Genomic DNA, 15,866 nt, shown 5'->3' with positions numbered 1-15,866 from the left:
TAGCAGCAGTCACATTAGGTGCAAATCAAGTTCTTATGATCTATGTTTTATGCAGAAAATATGGTGACTGATATTTAGGTGATAAGCTTTGTAAATAAACAAGTTAAATAAAATGCAGAAGAACTTAACACTTTCCAAAAGAGCAATGATTATCTTGCATTTGGGTGTGTTCGGATGTGAAAAACAGATCAACATCACTCTAAATTTCTGTGCCTTGCTTCTATTTGATGTCAATTAGTGTGGGAAGGAAACCAACTAAGTGTTGTAGTGAACTCCAAATTAGGTGCATATTAGAGCAATTATAGTCATCTTTTCAGTAGATGAATTTATAATCAATAATTAAAATCATAAGGAAGGAAATTCAGTGATTTGAAACAAATTACTTGGGCTTGGAACTAGTGCACAGTTCTAAGCTATGATCCCCATAAACTTCAGTTTCATATCCATATTACACATTTAAAGATAATGCAATGTCCTCATCACCACAAATGACATTGCATAAAATGTGAGAGGGAAGTAAAATGTCTACTAGCCCCAGCAGTACTCATCTCAGAGAAACAATGGCTACGGAGAGATTAAATCTGGTAATTCTCTCAATTATGCAACAAAACCATGAGCCACTGCCATCTCTCGCCACCCTTCTTGTCTATCTCAGGCATTAAAGGAGTCAATATTCTTATCTTCTCAACAAGGTTGTAAATTTACTGAATAAAATCAGATAGGGAAAGCATTGGTTAAGAGATGTGATTATGACTTCCAAGTTCAGCATCACATCACCTCAGGAGTCAAGTCAGAAGATAAGCCTGCCAAATGTGGCAACACTTACTTGTTCTCAAGGTAATTTGAGACCAATTGAGAGATAATATTCTAAACAGTACAGTGTGTCAAGAGAAAGCACATGTTAAAGAATGTTCCATTATCTTCCTTTCTGGAAAGCCACAAGATCCAGAGGGCTGGGGACAAACCTAGATAAGCCACATTAATTCATGGGCATGATGGATGGCAAATAAATTTGGAATTCTGTGGCAACCACCGAATTAAGCTCAGCAAGTTCACCCACATCCTGACCTGGTTTCAAACTTGTTAAGAGAGATGCCAGGGTTGAAAGTAATGTAGAAAGCAGAGACTCTTGTCATTCCTTTGTTGCCATTCTGACCCAGCTCACAAATATATTTGTGTGAAGTCATCAAAACACAATACATACTCTGCAGTAACAAAGGTTTTGACCTTTGAATTTGAAAGTCTTTTAAATAGTCTCCTCCTTCATTGAACACAGTATTTCTAGAAAGATTATCATAGAAAAGTTACTGAAAACTGAGATATTTGGGCCTATACTTAAGACAGAAAATCACCTCGTCATTCACACTGAGCATTATTATGCTGTAGCAAATTTATAAAAATACTGAAGAAACTTGGGGCAGTACAATGAACCTGGGGCTCCAATGTCTCTCAAAAAGAGTGGACCAAATATAATTTGTACCTTTTAAAATATTAACAATACATATGAGATCATAAACAAGCCATTCCTGCATGCTCAAGGAAAGAATGGGTACATAAAATCATTTTTAGTTTGATATTGCTGTGATTTCCCATCAAACAAATGACCGAACATGTACAGAAAAATAGGCAATACTAATGTTGAAAGTAGAAATTTCATTAAAAATGTCGACAGTTACGACATCCAAGGTTAGTCAAAGTCCCCAATACAGAGGTGTAAGGTGACCTTCCTTGGTAGCATTTGGTATGATGTTGTAATGGTTCTCACAAACTAAGAGAAGTATCAGATTCAGTCCAAGATCAAGCAACCCATTGAGTATCTTTCAATTACTGAACCTTAGGATAAAACAAGATACACTCACATGAATGCAGATTTGGGGCAATAAATACTATAAAATGCTAATGGTTGGAATAGCTGTTAGCTGTTGCAGTAGAATAATCAACCTAAGAGGTAACTGGTGACACAGTTCCTGTGGCAAGCCAGGAGTTGATGTGGAATACACAGTTACATATCATCATAAAATCATCAGATGTTATGGGGTATCACAGGTAAAGACTGGGATGTAAACAAGAGTTCAATTCCTTTTGCCACTCAAACTAGAAAGGACCAGGTCAAGGGTTGGCTCAAAGTTTAGCCATTGTTGGAACAATAAAAAATGAAAATAAAAGCATGTAAATCAAATACCAGAAAACAAAATGTAAATATGTTGTCAAAATGGGATATCAAAAAATGTGTCTATGTGCATGAGTATGTGTGAAATCATTTTTTTATTTAAGAGAGTCTTTGGATACTATCACATATTTGTTTTCTAATATTCAATCTACACAGTACATAATGCAACCCATTTGTAACAAACACTCAGAACATCTAGCTGCAACCCACTGATATTGTTTTCCTCCAGAAATGTGACAAAAAAAAAATAAAACAGATGTTGGTCTAGGCAGGCATAAAGCGAGAATCAATTACAACTATTTTCTTTCCTGGAGTTATTTCATTTTAGAGAGAATCTAACAGAAAACCTTTCTGATCTAAATGAAGAACACATTTCTTTGAGAAACACATGAGTAGGAAATGATACATATCTGTCGGTATCCTCTGAGAATTAAATTGCCTCTTTTTCAGCTATATAAATGTTTAATTTTTCATCCTCAGTCATATAGTAAGGTTTCCGAGAAAGTATATTATCTCTGCAGATGTCACCACTCTCCAATTAAGGAAAGAAGCAGGGTACAATTGCTAGTGGCCTCTCTATATTATAGGCTTTGACACTTGAGTGTCCTGAAGAGGGAATGGATTAGACAATTTAATAGAATCTACAGTGGCTAATTTTTTTCCATAAAAAACATTTTGTTTTGTGAATCATGCATTTTTTTGGATTCATTTAGAAAACCAAAACAAAAGCGTTTAATGATGTTTACAGTGAAATGAGACAGCTGAAGACCAGCACGTAATCACCATATTTTGTTTTCTCGTCTTTAAGACTTTTAGCAGTAGGGCTTCCAGCTGAGCATGAGACTAGCTTTTCTCAAGACAGCCAAGCATTCTGAAGCTTCACTGAGCCTAAACACCAAATTGAATTCATACTTCTTAATTGGGAAAGACAGGCTGTTTGCATACCATGTTTACATCAGGAAAATATTGAAAATGACATTTGTGCCCAAGTCCATATGAACAATCTGCCTTAACTGAACTCTGCTGGTGTTTTCATGCCCTGGTTTCTGCCCACCACAGTTTTAAAGAACAAGTCTTCTCAAAAGTACTTGTGTCTGGGATCATACAAATAGAAGCTTTTCATATGTGAGTATGTGTCTCCTGACATGTGCTTTGCCACTCACTCATTTCGCAATACCAGAAGGCTTTGTACTGACTCCATCATATTATCTTAGACTGTCTCGCCTATGACCAATGGCATGGACTTCTGCAGTAGCTCCATGGTTTTGGAATAGCAGCCCAATAGGCAAAATGAAAATCTAGCAGTTTTTGTCCTCAGAAAAAGACTACAAAAATCTGTGGGCAGAGAAAAAAGTTCTCCAGACTAGCAGAAAAATAAACCCCATCCCTCTAGTCTGATTAGAGCTGGTGTTCTATGATATTTAATTGATCAGCTGGATCCATGCACTATAGTATAACAGCCATTTATTCCTGATGAGAAAGCATCTGCTTACTTCCTATGTGCTCAATGCAGTTATTATCAAAAAGGAATGTGGATCCAGTAACCTTAATTACCTTATAAAATGCCCCAACATTTCATAAGGAGGTAGATTTATCCTGATAGATGTCATAACACCGAAAATCTCTCTAGATGCTGCTGACATGTGCACTGCAGTAAAGTGGTACAATGTGTCTAGAAAGACTCTGGCTTCTTTGGAACACATAGTTGCGACTTAATATTGCCCATCCCTTACCGTGGTCAGGCATCTGAGATCCCATGGAGGTCACACTGGTGTTCAGCACATCATTCACAGCAGTATCACAGTACAGGCTCCTCTGGACATCATGCTCACTGTCAGTCTGGTCGCTCTCCTCATGTCCACTATCCTTCAGGCTGTTGCCCTCCAGGTCCTTGAAGGTGGAGCTGCTGGGTTGAAAAAAGTATATTAATTTACAACTGTGATAGATCTGATTTTTAAGACTGTTCCAAGCCAGGATGATGTCAGCTCTGTAAGGAGGCCAGCAGTGGCTAGATTGTCCAAAAGGGTAAAAATATGGAGGAGAGACATTTCTGTTTGAAGATAATGGAACTTAACAATAAAGAGAGGTTTTCAATATTGGATGCTGATACAGCTAATATTTTCATTTGCTTCCTTTTAGTGCTTCACTGTAGGCAAGGTGGAAGAGAGAAGATAGAAATCTAAAACCACATCTAAAGAGTGAAACCATTGCAGTTTTTCTATTCCGATACAGTTAAAGTCAAGTAGAAACAGACAATATTTTTATGAGAAATCACTGTTTTTGAGTTACTGTTTTAAGAGAGCAACATTAATTTTTTAAGCCATTCGGGCTGTATAAGGAAAAGGTGATAATAATATTACTATTTGTAGATGAGATAACAGAGATACATAGACATTAAAGAGTTTGCCCAAGGTCACACTGCTGGAAAAAAAAAGTGTAGTACATCTAAGATCAATCCCAGCCTGTCAAGTTTCAGTGCTTAAATCTTAACTATTATGTAAATTGCTTCTCTAGAGATATCTACTAATCATCAAATATAAAAAGCAAAAATGGCAGAAATTGAGGTAGTGTAATTAAAATTAAAAGGATGATCAGGATTGGAGAAACCAGGTCAATTTCCTGGTTGTTTGATTGCTTGTTTTGTTTCCAAGACAGAATCTCATTTTGTACCCCAGGCTGACCTGGAACTTGAGAGATAGCCCCCACTGTCCTTTGAATTTATGATAAACCCCTTCATCAGCCTCCTCCTGCCATCCTGGGATTAAAAACTTAAACTACCACAACACAAGTCTCCCCTGTCAGTTTTGAATAAAAATGGCAAAGGGACCAATTCAAAGAAAAGGAGGACTGGCAATAGCTGAGGAAACTGTTGGTGCCCGTGTTTGAGGTAATTTTATGTGTCTATTTGACTGGACAAAGGGTGATTCAGGTAGCTAGTTAAGCCTTATTTGGGAATGTCTCTTTGAGTGGGTTAGTTGAAGAGATTTTCATTTAGATTGAAGAACTGAGTAAAGCATGTATCTTTCCCCAGTGTTGGTGGGACTCATCCAATCCATTGAAGAAGACCTGAAAAGAACAACAGGCAAAAGGTTGAATATCCTTTCTGCTTGACCTGGGACATAATATTCTCCCATACTCAGTGCTCCTCATTTTCAGGCTTTCAGGCTCAGACTGAAATCTCTATAACTGGGTCTCTAATACTCAAGCTTTCAAATTATACCATCATCTTCTCTGACCTTCTAGCTTATTGGTGACAGAGCACAGAATTTCTGAAGATTCCACAACTGCATGAGTCAACATCTTAAACTTTGAACATTCCCAGACCTGCCTGTCAGAGACATAAGCACATTTACTACATTTGGTAAAGAGCTATGCCATGGAAACAAGGATACACTGTCACTCTACACATTTGTCCTGAAGGAAGCACACAGAAAATTAACACATGACTAACCTAGATGTTCAATGCTTGGTGACATAAATACAAAAAGTGAAGGGTCAAGAGAGCAGTAATGGAAAGACATGATTATTACAAAATGAAGGCTTTGATGATGTAAGGTACTATCCTGTTAATTATTTCAGAAAATATATCTGAGCATCAAAGTCACTAAAATCCAGTCACTCAACAGGGCAGTTCACTCAGCTCCTCCAAATTATGTCACAGAAATAACTCGGTCCTATCAACCTACCAGAATGCAGTTCTATTTAAGAAAATCCTACAATTCTTTTATGGTAAAAAAAAAAACAATTGGAAACTCATGTTTTAAAGGTGTTTCACCATTTCTAGCTTCATGGTACAGACCCTCTGGCTTCCTGTATATACTAATCCAAAGTTTAAATAGATTCAAAGTTTGTATTTTAGAGACAAAAACTGGCCCTGCACTCATATACCTCAAGAGAGAACAAACAACCTGCCTAGATGATATTACAGGCTGCTCCATTTTTACAGCAAATATGAGCCTCTCAACCTATATCATCTGGTTCTGAAACATAATGAAAAGCTCTTTAAATCCTCAGCACAAAACTGCCGTGTTGAGCCAAAGAACTCACGTCTAAATTGAATGTATTTCAGCAGTTGCCAAAATTTGCTTGAGATATATGATGGTGAATGAAATAGTCTAAAGACAAATGTAATTGGCCATCCCTTAGCATAGGGCTTCTTAATCCTGGCACTACTGAATTTTTAGGTCACATAATTCTTTGTTGTGTACGTCCTGTGCCTTATGAGATATTTAATGGGCCTACTGGCCTTTGCCCATTAGATGCCAGTGATGATCCCCACCAACCTGAACAATGAAAAATCTCTCCAGGAATACACTGCCATATCACCCTCAGTTAGAACAAACTGTTCTACATTTTTTCACCAGTATTCCTGTAACATGGTATGCAAGAGAAAGCACTGAACTTGGCATTATTAGGGAAAGTGATAACCCACAATCTGCCACTTTGTTTATGTGGCGCTAGGCTCCATATCTAATCCTCAATTTCCTTGTTTCCCTCACAAAACCATTCTGAGGACTCAGGGAAATACTCTGCATGAAGAGCCAGATAGAAATAGATGTTCAATGAAATTATCATTATTTAAAACGATTATTACTCTGTATTATAATGCCTCATTCACATTATATTTAAACAGTATGGCTATGGTATTTTTGAGATTGGAATGAGAATATTTATTTAATGAATGTTCCTATCTTCTGAAAGCAACTGTCCAGCCATTGCCCATTCTATTTCACTTAAAATTCAGAAACAGAAAAATATCTCTCCTGTCAAAAATGTGTCCTTGCTTTATCGAATGATTAAAAACTATATGACTTGATGCACTTTTCATTTTGTCTTGGCTTCTCAAAATCTTCAAGCTAAGCATAATGTTTAATTGCACTGAGTTATCTTATCTCCCTGGAAGCTGGTGATTTCTATCACGCTTCTAATTGGTTTTAGATCTGCCTTTTAAAAATTTGGTCATCTGTTTTAGATGCATCAGAATGCTGCAATCTACCTCAGGCCTTCTGCTTTTTGTTTGTTTGTTTCTGCTTTTAAAAAAAAGACATCATAGAGCCTTCATCCAGTAACTGATAGAAGCACATGCAGAGATCCACAGGCAAGAACTGGACTGAGGTCTGGGAGTCCAACTGAAGAGATGGAGGAGGGATTATATGAGCGAGAGAGTCAAGATCATGATGTAAAAACCCACAAAGACAGCTGACCTGAGCTTTTGGAAGCTCATGGACTCTGAACCTACAGCTAGGGAGCCTGCATGGGACAAACCTAGGCCCTCTGCATCTGGGTGACAATTGTGTAGCTTGGTCTCCTGTGGGGATCCTAGCAGTGGGACCAAGATCTATACCTGACAGATGACCTGGCTATTTGAAATCCGTTCCCCATGCTGGGATGTCTCAAACAGCTTTGATGCAGGGAGAGAAGCTTGGTCCTGCCTCAACTTGATATGCATGCTTTGTTGACTCCTACAGGAGGCCTGTCCCTTTCTGAATGGAGGAGTGGGTGGAAAGAAGATGGGAGGTGGAGGGAGGGGAAACTATGGTTGGTGTGTAAAATAAATAAACAAATACTCAAAAAAGATATAAATATTAAAACTGAAGGATTAGCTACTAGGATCTATGGAACTGCTAGTGTGAGCAATCAAAGAAAAATCAAAGGTATAACCACTACCCTCTCAAACCTTGGGATAGTTAACTCATCTAAAGATCAGTTTGCTGATCTCACAAACTAAGTACCACTTACTGTGATCTTGTAAGGACATTTAGTGGCTTAATGAATGGATTTGTGTAAGGCAGTTTAAGAACCAGTGAGCAAACAGTAAAACAGCCTGGTAAATGGCTACTCACCCAAAACAAATAACAATTTATGCCAGGCATAAAAAATGCTGATTTCACTTGCTTTATTACCTCTGTGCCTCTTGGGAGATGAGAAACTTGTAAAACAACTTTTGTGGGACAATAAATTAGGGGCACCTGTTTCCAATCATATTGTGAATGCAAATGTTTCTATTACTGCTCTGGTGGCCAACAGAGGTACAAGTTCATTTTTAAACACCTAGAACAGGTGTATAGAACAGGGTTCTATATACAAGAGTTTCTCTATATATGCTTGATGAAAGAACATTACATTAATACTAACCTATGTGTGCCCTTTAAAATACTACTTTTGCAAAAGACAGAAGAATCTGAAAGTATGGAGATTCCAATAGGTATCCCACATACATAGGGAATGTCATTTGCAATTAAGAAGAGAAAGTCAAAAGAGTATTGTAACTGGCTTTAAGGAAGTGTAATCTAGAATGTTTCCTGGACCACTTCTATCATTAATCACCTAGGAACCTGTTAAAATAGAAGCTTCTCCAAGGATGGGGTTAAAGACTGCCTTTACAGATGCACACCATTGTTTAGAAATGGCTGTTTTAAAAGAACATTTACTGCTGCTTCATTTTAATGGGAAAATGATGTTTCTTTCCACTCCTTTTTCCTATTTATCTGAAAAACACACACCAAATATTTGCTATATACATGGCACATACCAGATGCTACAGAACTCTAGGAGAGTTTTGGCAGTAAAGAAAATCACCATGCATGGCTTAGAAGCCAGGGTTCATTTTCCTTTCTAAACTGCTTCTAATGTGTTGCTGCTCAATTACTATTGTATTTTCTTTGAGCTGCAGCCTCACGTTCTGCTTGATATGGCTCCAAAAGCACTACAGGAGTAGATATTAGCCAGCAGTGCAGAGAGCAGGCTTGAGGAAAGAATGCTGCAACCACGGCAAAGTAGCACTGCTGGCTGTCCTCACTCTGAGAAGATAACAAGGACACAAACATAGTGGGAAGAAAATGTGACTCAGAAAAAAATCCGCACCTCACTCAGTTTGCTAAGCTGGGATTCTCTCAGAAACTACCTTGGATATATCTTCTGTTTGTTATAATGTTATAGAAAAAAATATTAAACTGCAGAGATATAATGTTGGAATTCCTCCACACAAAATGATATGGATCCACAGAAAATGATATGGAATCATAGACCTTCTTTTTCCCTTCCAGATCCATTCCTCATGCTTTTCAATTTTGATTCATGTCTATGAAACCTTGTTTGCCTTTGGATTTCTATTGAGATTACCCCCCATGGATGCCAATAATAGAAAATTAGACAGCACAAGATGGAGTTTAAGGTGCTGACTGTCCTATGAAATCACTTCTTCAAGACCACAACCCTCAACTCACCAGAAGTCATTATTACTCCTCCCGTGTTTCTTTTGATGAGGATTTTCGGTAGTATTTTCAACTCCTTTAATCAGAAAAATGAAGTGCATCTTTTCTCCATCTTTTTACTATTTCACATAGAAATCCTGACTGTTACAAGAAAGGACCAGACATGGCCAGTGCTCAACTACCAAATGTAGACAGGTGTGAAAGAATAAAAAGTGTCTGTGTGTAAGAGTCTGACCAAGATATAGATTAGAAAAAAGGATATGCCATAGGTAGGGTTTTAGTTGGGGGGGGGGTAGTAGGGGTGGAGGGGAGGGGGAAGGGAACTGGGATTGTCATGTAATTCAATCATGTTTGTAACTCAAATTAAAAAACAGGAAAAAAAAAGAGTCTGACCAAGAAAGCCCAAAACAACATTCTAAGACGTGTTCTTGGAGGCCGGGCGTTGGTGGCGCACACCTTTAATCCCAGCACTAGGGAGGCAGAGGCAGGCAGATCTCTGTGAGTTCGAGGCCAGCCTGGTCTCCAGAGTGAGGGCCAGGATAGACTCCAAAGCTACACAGAGAAACCCTGTCTTGAAAAGCCAAAAAAAAATGTTCTTGGATAACTAGAAATTGAATATAAGATGATAAAACGTATAGGAAACAGATTCTAAGAATTAGGCTAAACTTTGCCTGATGTTTTAAAAATTCATAGATTTTCTAATATTATTAAGACTGATAACAAGATTCAAAATTTCCTGTCTGTGAGCTTTTTACAAATATGGGTCTTCAGGAAAATATATACATCTCTTAAACATCTTAGTGAGCCAGTTGATCAGTCTCCCCACGGCTTTATCCCTTGGGATCAGTTACATTAGTCACCACTGCAGTTTCTATCAGTTTTGTACTTGTAATTGTTATTCTCCTGAAAAGATAGCACACAAAATATCCTGTATTTTTCTAAGTATTGGCATTTGTCTAAATGAAACTGGCCCCATAATTACTAAGACCTTACAAAATTGTATGTGTTCCCAAGCTTTCAGGTGTTTCCTCTTATTTAGGTGGTCCCTGGCAAATAAACTGGTATCTTTGATTTCAGGCCACATCTGGAGATATTTCCTCCAAGAGCTCACTCAGTCCAGGATGTGGCTTTTGTGCGCATGTGTATATAAAAAAAATATGTAAAGTAATTAATCAAAATCAGAGGTTTCCAGTAAGTCCCAAAGCTGTCATGGAAATACATGTATCCCCAAAGCTAAATGCTTTAACATAAGTCTTTATCTCATAAGTCTGCCTTGTAAGTTGGGTATTTGGAGCTGATCTAAGATGTGCAGGTCCCCAGGAGTCTTAGCCTTCTACTAGGCTATAAAAATCAGGCTCATGTTATCAGTTTAACCTAGTCAGAGAATTTCTAGGTACCCAGAACAAGCTATCTCCAGAGACCTGTAAGGATCAAGCAAGCCACTGTTTTTACCAGTTCAAAAAGAAGCTTTGAAAATAACAGTCCTGAAGTAGGAAACAAAGCAGTATTTTCCTGCAAAGTCCCTCTAATCAGTACATATAACAAGGCTTTTTCTTTCTTCCTAAAATAAATTGCTTAGATAATTTTCAATTCCTTACCTTTTGTTCAGAGGATTCTTCCCAACAATTGCAAAATTTTCTAAATTATGCTATGACTGGTAATACAAGGATAGCCATTTTAAGACTAATGATCATCACTTAAGGTCACAAGCTAGCTCAAGCCAATACACATAAATCTACCACAGTTTCAGGGGTTACTGCAGCATCATAAATTAAGCTAGATGTGAATTCAAGTTTCTTGCACAATAAGCAGTGATTTTGCTTTCACATTTTTGGGGGTGGTGGTGGTGGCTGGGGGCGTTTCTGAGACAGGGTTTCTCTATGCCTTTAGAGGCTGTCCTGGAACTAGCTCTTGTAGACCAGGCTGGTCTCAAACTCACAGAGGTCTGCCTGCCTCTGCCTCCCAAGTGCTGGGTTTAAAGGCATGCACTACCACTGCCTGACCTTGTTTCCACTTTGAATTGAACTGTTACAGTGATAATAAATTTATAGGATTACGGCCAGCAAAATAATAGAATTCTCAGATCTTTTCCACTGCAGATATAATATACCCTGTTTGCTCCTCTGTTTTATTGCTATTATTTTAACAAACATAGTCAGTGTTCAATTTTAACTGAAGAGTAACCCACTGGACCATTCAAGAGGCTATTTATATGAAACAGAAATAAAGGCATCATCTGAATGGTCAGCTACTGGGAACTGCTACTCACAAAGTTCTCTCCTTTGCTTTGCTCTGCCTAACTTCATCCTACTCCCGATTGCAAGAATTTAGGGCCCACCATACCAGGTGGAATCTTGTCAATGTTCACCTCTGCTTTGTACTCAAAATCCAGCCAAGTAACCAGCCAATTATATATATTTCAGATTTCAACAAAACATTTCAAAATGCCTTGACAAGTATTAAATTGGAAATTTTTCTTTTCTTCTCTCATCTAGGAAGCATTATAAAAGATATTTCATCTGTCATTTAAATATCTTTAAGTTTTCAGAACTGTCAAAAAAGTAACAGTCTCAGAACATACTACAACCCCACAAGAGAACAAAGGTTGATGCCTAATATGATTTAAACTGGGTAGCAACAAAAATTTGGATAACAGTATGATTTTGAAAGATTTCTAATTTTTCTAATATTTATCCCAAAATCACCAGTAAAATATTTTATGTCATCCGAATTTGATTTTTAATTTTGCATATGTTCTGATGGAAATAAATACGATGAAAGGCCAACAGTGGTTCTCTTCGTGTGAAGAAATTAACAGTGAACCCTACATTCTATGTTTTCTCTGGATTTCCCACACTGCCTACCATAAGCATGTAGGCTTTCATTATACCATCCAAAGGGTTACAGTTCTTAAAAATTAATGTTTTGGATCTTTTATATTAAATCAAGCTAAGCAGTAGGAATGTGAAAACAAACCAACATACCTTTTGATTAAATGGGCACGGCTATTCACGTAGTTAGAGTCAAAGGAATAGTTTTCAGTCTGCAAAAGGAAAAAAAAATTAAAAGATGATTCATAATAAGAGTCCAAATGTTCTACTTAAAAGGATTGTTTTACTGTGCAAACCAGTAATGGGGCAGCAGTTTGATGAATGCCTTATTGGAGCCCCCAAGTGCCCTCAAAAAGCAGCATCTTACTCCTGTAGACCAGGGTAGACTTGATACAAACATTCTCTAGAATATGGCTGGCTACTGACCATGTAACCACTTAGAGACAAGAGACAGCATGACTCACAATCATTACAGAAACTAATTGCTTCCCATTTCCCAGTGGAGACCATTTTATGCCCATCAAATTGACTATAAGTTCAAAGGTATTTTTATTAGAAGTAGATAATTAACATGTTAAAATATTTATTCCAAAGATATGGAAATGCGGCAAGGTAATCCCCCACTGTGGATTTAAATGCTGCACTTCCCTTTGTTTTTAGACATTTGCTCAGCATCAGTTACACAGGATGGCTTTCATTTTATCACAGATATAAAAGCAAACAAGTATTATGCCCAAAACAGGGTAAAGGGCAGTCCACAGGGGGTACCAAAGCCTTTCATGTGAAACATGAAGTTTGCAAGCAAATGCCTGTCTCAGCACCTATCATTAAAACTCCACTGTGTAATCTGGTTACAGTAGCTGGCTGGAGCAAGGGCTTTACAAAAGCAAGTGCAGGATACCTGAAAGATGAAAGAGATGGGAAAACAGCTTTCGAGCACTGGGAGTCTGGACAGATTGAGGGGGGCAGCCTTAGAATGGGTAGAAGCCAAGGAAGTATCCGAGAAAACTTGATCTTACACCCAATATTAAAAGCACAACTCTTGGTGAACCTTTGTATGAACTCCAACTGCCCAAACACATCTCTTCCCTCATCCAGCCATTCAGCTATTCCCACCATTCTTTAGAGACCTTCAGCAATCACTTCAACTGAAAGTGTCTGTAAATGGAAATACAATAGCTGTCTAGAGAACAAAATAGCAGGTTCTTTTCAGATGACTACCTGTCAGACATTGACTGCAGTAGACTGTTAGATGCAGTCCTTACATTCAAAGATTCAGTTTGATAGAGGAGAAAAATGAGGCAGGTAATAGCAGATCCAGCTACCACATTGGCACTAAACAGCCAACAGTTAAGGTAAGGGGGCCCTAGATATCTATAGAGTAGAGTAGGTAGGAAGTTGGCACCAAAGAATTGGGAGGAAAAACAGGAGAGAGAACTGGGAAGGAAACAAAAACACACCAGTGTCCAGTAGTTACACATACATGTCCTTGTTCCCTACATGGCCCTCACTTGAAGACAGCCTATATACCACCTACCTATACTGTTTCTGTCTAAATGTTTAGATACCCTTCAGTGTAATCACAAGTAACTTCTGATGATATTGGAAGAAATGGTTTGAAAGAATAAAGAATGGTCAGTCCATTTCTAATTCATTGATTAGTAAGCAAATGCTGAGATTGTGACAAAAGCAGAGAGACTGTCTTGGAAATATGACCTTAGTATTTACCATAGTAAGTTATTCAGAAGTCACTTAACAAAAGAAACATTTGATCTAATTAATTTTACCAACACAGTGGGCAAAATGGTGGTAAGTATGGGTTTTTAAATTATATTCAGTGCAATACTCATTTTTTGGACTTTCAACCTAGGGTTTCTCTGTGTAGCTTTGTAGCCTGGCTAGGAACTCTCTTTGTAGACCAGTCTGGCCTTGAACTCACAGAGATCCTCCTGGTTCTACTTCCTAAGCGCTGGGATTAAAGGTATGTGCCACCACCACCTGGCTGCAATGCTCAATTCAACAAGAAGTTATCATCTCCAAAAACTCATGCTACCCTGTCAAAACAGGAAACTGAGCACTTGATGATATACTTCCTTGTCTCATGGTAAGATCTGTTAAATTACTTAATTTTCTGTGCCTCAGTTTCCTTCTATGTGAAGTACAAACCATAGGAACATGATTCAAAATAGAAATTCAACAGCATTTGTCAAGGCTCACGATGAGATTCTACACCAACACTGCTTTCTATGGAGTTTGACATCGACAGTAGAACCAGAGATGTACTTCATCCTGGTGAAGAAACAAGTCCAAACTTACTGAATCTTTACAAGTAAAGTGGCAGAAAAATATATAAAATACACAAAAGCACTAGAAAAACAGAAAAGAAAAGTAGAAGATATTGACTGGTCTTAGAGAAAAGTCAGGAGCAATATACTTAACATACTATTGTGTTAAGGAAAACATACTTTCCAGCAAAAAAATGTACATGTATGCACAGGTGAAGGCATCAAATCTCTGTAACTTGTGATGACCTAACATCCATGTGCCATGCAATAACCACATGTTTGAGTAAAGAGAAATAAACATGCAAATGTTATCTCTGATGTTATCAATATTTTTAATTCCTAAAGGAATAATCTATCTCACCATGGGGTATCCCACTCACTGTCAATGAGTTAGTAGTAAAGTCTAGAAGTCCTGTTTACAATGACTGTAACAATTCTCCCCACTCACCAAGGTTCACAGATTGGCTGACCACTGAGAGATGCAACCGGTATGATATGACATTCAAGGTAGAAAAATATCATTGAACTTTATTGTCTTCCTCTATCTTCCCTCTTCTTTAAACTTAATGAGTAAACTTCCCGGTCTTAGGAATCTTAAACTCCAAATGTGAATGTACAATTTATTCATAGCAGCATCCTAGCAAAACAGATTCTAGAACCAACTTTCTCAGAATGAATGGAGTTATTCCAACTCATCCATTGTCTTTTACCTTCACAGTTTCAGCCCATAAAGAAGTAGCTTGGTTGCAATTACAGAAACAATCTATGCAACAGAAACATTCACATGAGAACAGAATCCACTACTAGCTTCAGTACTACATTCAGAACAACTGAGTTTAACATCAAGAATCCTAGCTCAGAGTGGGGAGATGTCTTGGAAGGTAAACCATATACTGCACAAGCATGAAGAGTGAACTCTGCATGCCCTGGCCCACATAAAAGCCAAGTGTGCATGGCAGCCTACCTGTAATCTTTTGGAAGGCAGAAACAGAGAATACCCAGATCATGCTAACTAGACAGACTAGCTGAAACCATGAGTTCCAGGGAACAGTCAGGAGCATGACTCAATGTCTAAGATAGAGAGTGGCTGATGGAAGATGCCTGACATAAACCTCAGGCCTATACACACATGCAAGCCTACCACACATACACGCATATGTACAAAAGACGTTCTGTCTCATGCTGGGTCTAGGTGTGTACTCAATCCAATTCTTGTGCACTGAAAGAATCATTTTTTCTTCATCTGGTGGAGTGAAGAGTGTTATTTAGAGCACCTTGAAAAAGAAGCCATCTTTTCTTAATGAACTGGAACATTTTGCACATCTTAAATGTGTTTCTCAGCCCTAAGTGCATATCAGAATCATCT

At 38.0% G+C, this 15,866-nt stretch overlaps 1 protein-coding gene across 4 annotated transcripts in view; it reads right to left on the bottom strand.

The window, feature by feature from the left end:
• Positions 1–15,866, bottom strand: part of Pcdh19 (protocadherin 19) — a 109,808-nt gene that overhangs the window by 40,869 nt on the left and 53,073 nt on the right. For 2 of the 4 annotated variants that reach the window (XM_027432921.2, XM_027432922.2), the window contains 2 exons: positions 12,369–12,427; positions 3,904–4,076 (listed from right to left, as the gene is read on the bottom strand). In XM_027432921.2, the coding sequence (XP_027288722.1) occupies positions 3,904–4,076; positions 12,369–12,427 (232 nt within the window). The remainder of the gene's footprint in view (positions 1–3,903; positions 4,077–12,368; positions 12,428–15,866) is intronic. The other 2 variants (XM_027432920.2, XM_027432923.2) reach the window with 1 other exon arrangement.

Source organism: Cricetulus griseus, chromosome X, assembly GCF_003668045.3.
Source record: "Cricetulus griseus strain 17A/GY chromosome X, alternate assembly CriGri-PICRH-1.0, whole genome shotgun sequence".
Taxonomy (NCBI): Eukaryota; Metazoa; Chordata; class Mammalia; order Rodentia; family Cricetidae; genus Cricetulus; species Cricetulus griseus.
Note: the sequence above shows the minus strand (reverse complement) of the source record. Positions and strands in the feature narration are given on the sequence as shown.